The sequence below is a fragment of the Cyclopterus lumpus genome, chromosome 10 (genome assembly GCF_009769545.1).
Source record: "Cyclopterus lumpus isolate fCycLum1 chromosome 10, fCycLum1.pri, whole genome shotgun sequence".
Lineage (NCBI taxonomy): Eukaryota > Metazoa > Chordata > Actinopteri > Perciformes > Cyclopteridae > Cyclopterus > Cyclopterus lumpus.
This window is the reverse complement of record NC_046975.1, coordinates 11063930-11073481: the sequence shown is the minus strand read 5'-3', so window position 1 is coordinate 11073481 and position 9552 is coordinate 11063930. Positions and strand designations below refer to the sequence as shown.

The following is a 9552-nucleotide window of genomic DNA, read 5'->3' as shown; positions in this document are numbered from 1 at the left end:
CTGCAGAAATCGTTAAATTGATTGGTTGATTGATTAATACCACGGTTTACCTAGAAAAAGTAGAATATAGAATACATTAAAATTGTCAATTTTTTTGGACAGGCAGGGTTGGGTCAGATTACTTTGAAATGTAGGCACTCAATTACGGAAGGCAAATTACATGGCTTCTTTTTTTTGTATTATAGGATTAGTTACGGATCACTTCAAAATCCCACATTGAAAATATTGCATCTAGTAAAAGAAATGGATGCAACCAAAAAATATTGAGTTCCACAAATATTGTATTTTCACTTTTTGCAACAAACTACATTATTGAAACTACTGCATTGTTTGAGGTCTACATTTTGGATGCTGTTTCTGCTGTTTTTTAATCAAATGCAACATGGAGGATTTATCACATTAGACTAATCATCCTACTTTAATTTACAGTTGAAAAACATATTCTGCATTTAGAATTGGTCAAATCAAGTTACTTTGACAAAAGCATGCTGGCATAAACGTATATATTATGAAGACGTAATCAAAAATGCAATCAAGAAGATAATGTAACTATAATCTGATTGCACCATCATATGTAATTTGGGTTGATAAATTACTAATTTTAGTAATCCCAAATACGTGTAATCTGTAACTACCCCCACCATGTGGACAGATTGGTGTAGTCTAATAATAACCAAGGACATTAAGGTAACAATGAAGACTTGTAAATTATAAATGATCCAAATGATACAAAATAGAAAACATATTATTCAATTTATTCAATGTATTATTTCAATTACTTTTTATCTATGTCATGCAATGCTTCTATATCAGCATTATTATCTAATGAAATTAGAAATATTTGATTCGTCTAATGAGAAGAATCACTTAAAGCTCCCCTCCACTCAAATGTGTTTTGCATATTGTTGGTTTGACTTTAACTCTGCAGAATGATGATGACCAACCTTGGAGCTCATTCTAAGATAGATAACAAACCAGAGGAATGATGATGATAATTATTATGATTACATTATATCCCAAACATATTTTGTCAGCAAATGAATGATAATGCAGATAAAACAAAGGGCTTTTGAATGTTATTAAACAAGTGGTCCCCCGCTGTGGTTGACTTTTCTTTCCTTGTGTGCCCCCTGGTGTCAGATTTTGGTTTCAAAACCGTTTGATAAGAAATCCACCAATATTTAAATAAAATAAGATTTTCTCCTGATTAACCGTCCTCCTGAGCATTAGCTTTTCTATCAGCCTCATTGAGATAGTCCTGGTCAGCATAGATAAGAAAGCCAGTGAAGGTGCTGTCTGTCCAGAAAGGGTCAAAGAAGAGTCCGTTCTGCTCCGAGTAGAAGATCTGCAGCCAGACCTGGTCTGACTGCTGCAGGTGGAGAACAGTAGAACCAGAGGCCACATCATGGTTCCCTGTGTTTGCATCAAATGTCTTGATCTTGTACTGTCCATTGTGGACCAGCCCGATGGCCAGGTGTTTGTTTGCCAGAGTGATATCATATTTGAAATAGTACACCCCGGGGACAGCGCAGACGAACTTCCCACTGCTGGCGTTGTAGTGATCCCCCTCATTCAGCAGAATCCGGCTGAAGCGGATGGGCAGTCGCTCTTTAGGGTAGCTCTTGGTCATCGCCACAGAGAAGGCCGATCGGGCCGCACTGCCACAATTACATCCACCTGGAGCTCCTTGCTGGCCAACGTCACCCAGTTCTCCTTTAGGTCCTCGTTTGCCAGCCACCCCTGGTGTTCCTCGTAGTCCCCTCAGTCCTCGAGGTCCAGCCTTGCCGATGACACCTTCGCGCCCTTTCATACCTGGCTTACCTGGGTTCCCTGTCCTCCCTGGATCACCTGACAATTTAAGACAGAGCTGTAAAGAGCTGACAAGAGTTCCCTAATCTGATTCTATATCTCACAGTTTACCATTTTCCCAAAAAGGAACCGGCGTAGACTTTTAAACTGTCTCTATTGTAATAATCATCATTTATAGTGTGAGAGATGAGAGAGCATGAGGCATTAAAAAGGAGATACAATTGAGATACTTTAAATAATAATAATTTAAAAAAAAATGATAAAATGACTATTATAAATTATATAAACACAAACTTGAAAGACAAGGTAAGCGACACATCATATTAATGTATTTCTTATTTTTCTATAACTCATAGTACCTTTAAAAGTTCAATCTTGAAGGGTTCAAAAGGTGGACGAAAAACTTGGCTTTATGGCTGTGACATTTTCCCCATAACAATAAATTGACAGACCACTGACATTTCTTGTTTATGTTTTCATAGTATAATATAATATCCATGGTTTCTAACTTAATTGGATGATAGGTTTAAGTTACAAGAGTCCACAATTATTTACCAGAATCATAATGTGCAATTCATAAAATAGATGGGAAGTTGTTTCTTCGTCACATTTGTTCTTGAGAACCAAATCCCACACAGAAGTAATGTGTCTCAATTCTCGATAAGACTATGAAAATACATAAAGTTCCAAGTTGATAAGACAATGTGAAGAGTGTAGTTTTATCTATTGAACATTGGGTTAACATTACAAAAGAGTCAATAATTACCGTGATGTCCCTTTTCTCCCTTCTCTCCATCCGTCCCATCCGGGCCATCCGTCCCTGGGGACCCCATGGGGCCCATGGGCCCTGGTGATCCTGGGGCTCCAGGGTTTCCGCCAGGTCCCATTGGGCCTGGCAAGCTGCAGACCAGCTGGGAGGAGTGGATGGTGATGTTGGTTCCTCTTTTAGACCAGGAATGTGGAATTTGGGAGAGGACGAGTGACAGCAAACACAACATCACCAACATCTGGAGCATGATGGTCACTGTGGGGCCACGACCAGAGAAAGTAAACGTTTACAACAATAAATTAATTTTAGTTTTGTGAGTTAGTCGCAATCAGGTGACTTTTCACTAAAACATTCAATCTGCCCAAAAGGCTGAAATGGAGAGTGGCAGCAGAGTAGATGCCTGCTATCTACAGCTCGTATGAGACAAGAGAACAGTTAGTGTTAATGTTGTTGTCAGTTTAATGCCATGACTCTGAATGCTGGTTACAGCATGTTTTTGCAAAGGGATCGTGTCCGACATTTCAAAAACACAGAGAACTCACCCGTGGAGAAGTTGTGACCCGTGGGCATTATTCAGCTCGGTCAGAGTCCTTTTTCTGCACGAGAGGTCACAAACATGACTTTCCAGAAATCGAGAGAGATAGCATTCGTCAAGAGAAGCGCAGCAGAGAAATGTGCAGCCCACTGAATCATGGTCCACAACATCCGCCCTGTTCAGCAAGCAGGCCGACACTGCCAACAAATACTTTCACCATGATGTCATTCAATTCAGTGCAGTCGAGTGGTGACGCATCGATTGTTCAAACTCAAACTGTGGGAAAAGTTTGTTATATAACAGACATTATAAAATGTAGAGCGTCTCAGTTGTGTATGAAATGCCATGTGAATATTACCAGATGTGTTTGTGTTTATTGCTGTGCTGCAGAACCAAGAGACCAATGAACCATTCCAGCTGCTGGGTGAAACAGTGCCGTGTATTTGAGATCTCCTGTATTCACCATTAACGTGAACCACGTGAACTCAAATTGAATAACATGTTATGTGTTGCAGGTTTCAATGAGATATTATTAGCAACAACAAAGAGATGCGAGCACAAAAAACTGCTTATAATTGGCCTGCATATAAGTACTGTAATCCAGATGTGTGTTCTTCTTTATCTGTGAAAGTATGAATAAGTTGGAATGATATTTAAATTGTGTGAATCAATTTTAAAAGCAAGCTCTACAACTCGCAAGAGAGAACTTATAAGAATGCAATGATATATCAAATTATTGTTAGTGTTTCATTTCAGTTACTTTGTCATATTACTTTCCTATCCATACAGTGTGAAGAGATGAGCAATACACCATATGGCTTGACAATTATGTTTATCAATGTGCATAAAAAATCTTTAACTCTTTCTATAAAGACAAAGTATTTTATTATAAAAACAATGCATTATTTCCACTAAAAGTAATTACATTGATACTGAGGGAGACTCCCAAGGCTAAGAAAATTATCTTTTGACATGGACCTGTTTAATTAAAAAAAAAAAAAAACATAGATCATTTTCCTACGGCCTATCGACCTGTGGCATCCAAAACAATAAGTGTTCAAATTAAAAATGAGCAAAACAATGTACACAGTTTCATGTTTGTAACCAAACAGAAACCTCCTGCTGTAAGTTCACAAGACGAAAGAGTCTTGGTCATGTTTATTTATTTTCACCGAGCAGCGGTGAGAGTCCTTGAGGAGACTTTAGGGGAGTCAGCAGGTTACTGTCCTAGGAAGGAAGCCATAGGGTCATCTTCCCGGCAGCGTTTCATGCGGAAGGCCTCCATCTCCTCCTCAGTGGGTGCCTTTACTTCCCCTAAGCTGTTGTACGGCCTCTTTCTCTCTTCCACCTGCATTATTGCATCGATGTGCTTCACCCGCTTGTCCTCCGCTTCTAGTGCCTGGGAGGAAGAAACAGGTTGGATGTCGTCACACAAATCAGGTAGACAACAGATACGGACAGTTGATCACAGAACCACCTTTTATCATCTAAAACACCAACATAACTACCTGTCTCAGCTTCTCCTTCTTCTTCTCTTCATCCTCTGAATCGCTACTGTCAGAGTCCTGCTTCTTGTTCTTCTTGTTCTTCTTTTTCTTCTTCTTGTCTTTCATCATCTTATCTCGATGCATCTGGGAATTAAAAACATTGACAAAATTAACATTCTACATTAACGATCTACATTTAAACTGACAATAACTCCCACACGAGCATTAACGGCAACCGTTACAATATTAACTCTCCAGCGCCACTTACTTCCAGCAGAGTCTTGGGCTGTTCTTCCTCCTGGGACTCCATTAGTCCCTCTTCAAATGGAACACACTCCGAGTGGTTCTTCAGGTTACGAAGACAACAAAAACAGAATGTGAGTCACAAAACAGAGCCTGTGTATAACACCTGGTCTTTGAACCCTTGTAATGCATCTACTTACTATTCCAATTCCACTCTCTCCTGTGCAGTAACTCTGTTTGACCATGGAGTGACAACACTTGTATCCCCAGAAGCCATCGATCCAGAACGAGCCCCAAATACACTAAACAGAAGAGATTGTTTTTTAGAAAACAAACAAAATGGGACAAAAATACAGCAAGATATTTTTTGTTCCAACAGTGTTCTGCCATCCTCACAATGTGGTTATTGATGAGCACGTCCTCCTCATACTTGGAGCGAGCCACGGCCTTCTCAAGTCCCTTCAGTACAGCCCCGTGACGGGAGTATTCCACGTAGTCTTCTGTCTGGGCCAAGAGCAACTCCCGTGGGGGTGCATCCAAGTGCTCTTCACCGCCATACTGATAGTCACACACAAAAGCACAAACATCTGTGAAATCTTCAGCCAGAATGAATACGTAAGCCCCAATACACATACAAAAGATACTGCCGTGTGATTTAAGGCCTGGTGGTATTATTAATACAATTTACGAAAAAAATAAATATAATTTCTTAACAAAATTGTTTCCATCTCAAAACCATTCCCAAACAGTTGGCAGTTGGTTCTCATATTCAAAGTAAATCAATTCATAAACACAGAATTACAATGTCCCAGTTACTGTTGCTCGGCCGTTTACCTTCTCGAGGATGCCGTCCCTCTGTTTCTCCTTAAAGTCCTCCTTCTTGACTTTGAAGGACCGATGGAGCAGCTCAAGCTTGGTGGGGTCTGCTTGCAGATGCACCTCAGAGCCTCTCTCATAGGCCTCCCAGGCGAACACTGTTACAGGTGAAGCATTGCTGATTATGTACATATTGTGTATGAAAGCAAATCATTTATTTATTACAAGACTGTGATCAATCCTGCCGTTGGTGTCTCGTCTTATTTCTCAGAACAGTAGACATGCTTTGGCTGGCAAAACAATTCCCATAACATTTACAGTAACATGCAAACAATATGAGTACTTTGATCGTGAAATGGTTGAATTTAGTTGGATCTGCAACTGTTAAGGCCATGATTAAGTAATTACAGGATTTAACTTTAACAATGTAAAAGTAGTAACCGCCGGGTGGAGCATGCTTTACCTGAGATATCACTGTAGCCTTTAATCTAAATGTTGCTGATGTTACAGTATGTCAATAGAGTTGTTTACTGTTCTGAGCAATATTCCCTTTCTTGCTCTAATCAGTTTTGGTGGCAATGTGAGTAAAGCATGAGGGGGACGAGGAGGACACACCCATGTTGGAGAGGCACTGACCACAGTGAAAGGGGGAAGTGAAATAGTTGCACACTTTGCTAGAGAACACATTTAAATTCAACAGCAGGGGATTTGATGCCACAAACAGTGCTTTCACATCACTGATGTACAAATAATCCCAGCAGAAACTATACTCTATTTCACTCAAACTGAGAGTGGAGGTGTTGAGCTGAAGAGAGATGGAAAATATCTTGGTAACTTACACTGTGTTTGAGCCATGTTGATGGTGGCCCCACTATAGCGAGCAAAATTGTCTCCAGCATACCCCACCCTGTTGAACAAGACCGTTTACAAAATCACTTCAATGTAAGCCAATGAGAGTGTTTGCGCCATCAGGAAATACAACAACAACTTACTCGTCGGGGTTCATGCCAGTGTTGGAGTACGGGTTCTCTCTCATAGCGCGAGTCTTTGGATCATAGTAGGCTGAATTTGGATCCAAATTCCTCAGGTACTGTGAGAAAGAGACATGAGAAATTCTGATTATTGGGTGTCTCTGCGTTAGTAACAGTACCTCACTTCTCACTTGAGTCAACAGCTTGCACAGTGAACCTGAGAGGCAACCAAACATAGTCCAAGTAACATCTCAGTGAGAAAGCCAAGAGAGAAATAGTAGCAATTGAACTTTGTTTCCAGATGTGTCTCTTACTTTTGCTGTGTCTTCTCTGATACGTAGATTTCTGACAGTGATTCGTCTCTTGGAGTCAAAGTTCTGACCCGGCATGTCGATGTCATCTGCATATTTATCTTCATCCTCGTCTTCACTGTCATGTTCCCGCTCCTGATCCAGTTTTCCAGAGGCCAACTCATCCTGAAGTTTCTGAGCTTTCAGTGTCCTTTTGGCCTGAGAGGCAGAAATAAAATACAAAGTCTGATTCATGTTGTGAAGGAAAGTAGACGACAATGCTAAAAGGATATTTTGTTTTCCTTTGTCTCAACAAACCAAACCAACACTCCAGAATTAAACCAAGCTTAATTCACCAATGCTTACCACATCTACTTTGGCGTATTCTTCCACGATGCGGTGGTGTTCCTCAGGGTTGTACCCATTCCAGCGATCTCGCTTCCCATCGTAGTCCAAGTCGAGCTGTACCTGACTGTGTTCATCTGGAGCTATGCCGTTACCCGTGTACCTCGCTCCAACTTTTCTGGGTCGCTGATGAGACAAAAGGTGAAGTTTAGATTAACTTTCTTTATGCCAGTTATCACATATTTTACTACACAGGATTAGAAATGAGGGAAAGTTCTTCTCAACTTGAAGATAAAAGACGAGTTATCCATTTTACCTCCAAGCAGTCCTTCTTCTTGTGCGTTATTGCACCACAGTTTTCACAAGCTCCCTTACGAAACTTAGTGTTGATAGCAGTCTATTTGGGGGGAGAACAGAGTTTTTAACTTTGAAGTGCATTTGTAATGACTATATGAAAGTAACTCATTGATTCACCCTCACCTCTTGCACTCCTCTCTTGTACCACTCTCCAACAGTTGAGAACAGCAACTCAGTCTCTTCCTGTGGTCTCTGATGCTTTAATGTGGGCCTTTTGGATGGGTCAATGTACCATGGCACTGATGAAATATACTGTGGGATGTGAGGGTTTATGTCCCTGGAAAAAAAGGAAGCAGCACAAGTGGGTCACATTAATATAACAGTAGCTTCATTGAAATTGTGTCAATACAGAGACATGGTTGTTTCATGTCTTTTGTGCCTGTTAGGCTTTGTAGTCTCTAAGTTCAGGCTGAGATACTGTTATCAGGGTCTTGTGGGCATTCACACCAGTTGGTTGTGTGAGGGTCAAAAACATTGTTTTTCTTGTTGGCGTGTATGTTTTTGTTGTTTTAAAGCACTTCCATGTTGAGTTATTCAGATGTGAAAACTATTGATACGTCGTAAACTGTAAGTAACATGAATCCAATATGACATAAGTGACATATCTAAAGCAATATGCTATCAAATGAAAAACAGTAAGCTATCTATCCAGTGTTTTAGTTGATTCCCATATATTAGGAAGTCGAGTTAGAATATCTCAGAATCTGCTACACTAATGTTGACCATAGCTTTTTTTGTTTTAGTACCAACACTTCATGGAAGTGTAATACTATGTAAATCGCGTACACTTTTGTGAAATTGTATTATTTCACTTTGCCAATGCTCGTTAGTTTTAGATATCCAGATGTTAAGACGTTGTAAGCCCCTCGGTGCAGACGTGGACTTACTTCCCCTCCTCGTCCACCTCAGCTGGAGCGTTTCCCAGCTTCCTCTGCTCCTCCAGCTCCTTCTTCTTCCTCCAGTCCTCCCTGGTCATCTTCTTGGGCTCATCCAGGCCCACGATGCCCTCGGCGCTGACGGTAGCCTCTTCCGCCATGGCTGAACCTGCTTTAAGTGTTTAATAGAAATACGTCTGTCCTTAATAACTCAGAGACATCCTCCTGCTACAGCGCACACAGCAGCGAGTGCGTTTAATTCAACAACGCCACAAGTTGACCCAGAAGCGGTCGTCCCTGTAACGTTAGCTAGCAGTGACTAGAAAGTGAAGTTTGTATTTCGTCTCTTGTGAATTTACTTAACTCGTAACTTGGTTACCTTGCTATGATCCAACAAATGACACAGTGGTCGATAATTCGCCGCCGATAACCGGTAGTTTCCTCCGTACCCTGCTCTGTGTTTTTGACTAACACACGATAGACGCCATTTTACAGCAACGGCAGCTACGTCACGTCGTTTCTTCTTCTGTGTTCAAATCACCGCGACAATGTGACTGCGGGAAAGAGCGCCGTCAAGTGGACGCGGCTGCTGGCGCTCAGTATCAACTCAACCCTGTGACACGCAGTCTGTGCCAAATACAAGGACCCCGAAGTTACAGTATTTGCACCCGTTTGGCTCATTCCTAAATCAATGTATGTAAGCAAAGTAAATGACGCCGATAATTATTATAGTAAAGTAAACACTTTGCTGACTAAGGCCATGCAGCTCAATTTTCCTGGGGCCCCTAGAGCTTACTCTGACCATGAATAATAAATAGAAAATGCAACCAACATAAATAACTGCTGCTTATCAATAGTGGCTCATTATTATCTTAATATCCCTCTTTAAACGTCTCCCCAGACATGCTAAATCTTTCTTGTATGATGTGTGTATGATGCAAGGTTTATAAGATAAATCATGATGTGCATGTGATCGGGTGAAACTATATTATAGTTTGATGCCTGTCACAGTTATCACTAGTTAGCCAGACTTAATGTGAAAATTCAAGTCCTTT

General features: G+C 40.8%; 2 protein-coding genes across 3 annotated transcripts; both read right to left on the bottom strand.

The window, feature by feature from the left end:
- Positions 1 to 783: 783 nt before the first annotated feature.
- Positions 784 to 3192, bottom strand: c1qtnf2 (C1q and TNF related 2). The gene is made up of 3 exons (XM_034543627.1): positions 3121 to 3192; positions 2576 to 2833; positions 784 to 1848 (listed from the first exon to the last, which is right to left on the bottom strand). Exons 1-3 carry the CDS (start codon positions 3146 to 3148, stop codon positions 1208 to 1210), a joined length of 927 nt encoding a protein of 308 aa, XP_034399518.1. The 5' UTR covers positions 3149 to 3192; the 3' UTR covers positions 784 to 1207.
- A 789-nt stretch (positions 3193 to 3981) lies between these two features.
- slu7 (SLU7 homolog, splicing factor) lies at positions 3982 to 9112 on the bottom strand. Of its 2 annotated transcripts, none has more exons than XM_034544017.1 (14): positions 8877 to 9112; positions 8510 to 8669; positions 7746 to 7899; positions 7582 to 7662; positions 7287 to 7451; positions 6945 to 7139; positions 6652 to 6749; positions 6499 to 6566; positions 5678 to 5817; positions 5240 to 5401; positions 5044 to 5145; positions 4869 to 4946; positions 4622 to 4744; positions 3982 to 4512 (listed from the first exon to the last, which is right to left on the bottom strand). In XM_034544017.1, the coding sequence occupies exons 2-14, from the start codon at positions 8656 to 8658 to the stop codon at positions 4333 to 4335; spliced, it is 1695 nt and encodes a 564-aa protein (XP_034399908.1). In that variant the 5' UTR covers positions 8659 to 8669; positions 8877 to 9112; the 3' UTR covers positions 3982 to 4332. The 2 variants fall into 2 exon arrangements, with proteins under 2 accessions (XP_034399908.1, XP_034399909.1); XM_034544018.1 differs by having other exon boundaries at positions 8510 to 8666; positions 8877 to 9026.
- Positions 9113 to 9552: the final 440 nt, after the last annotated feature.

What these genes read in the sequence shown, in the direction of transcription:
- c1qtnf2 (XM_034543627.1), bottom strand. Translation starts at nt 3,148, where the DNA reads ATGCCCACGGGTCACAACTTCTCCACGG. An exon ending in GGGTCACAACTTCTCCACGG is followed by an intron (nt 2,834 to 3,120) that starts GTGAGTTCTCTG and finishes GTGGCCCCACAG; the next exon opens with TGACCATCATGCTCCAGATG. An exon ending in GGGAGAAAAGGGACATCACG is followed by an intron (nt 1,849 to 2,575) that starts GTAATTATTGAC and finishes TTAAATTGTCAG; the next exon opens with GTGATCCAGGGAGGACAGGG.
- slu7 (XM_034544017.1), bottom strand. Translation starts at nt 8,658, where the DNA reads ATGGCGGAAGAGGCTACCGTCAGCGCCGAGGGCATCGTGGGCCTGGAT. An exon ending in TCAGAGAAGACACAGCAAAA is followed by an intron (nt 6,750 to 6,944) that starts GTAAGAGACACA and finishes TCTTTCTCACAG; the next exon opens with TACCTGAGGAATTTGGATCC. An exon ending in AGCCCAAGACTCTGCTGGAA is followed by an intron (nt 4,745 to 4,868) that starts GTAAGTGGCGCT and finishes TTTAATTCCCAG; the next exon opens with ATGCATCGAGATAAGATGAT.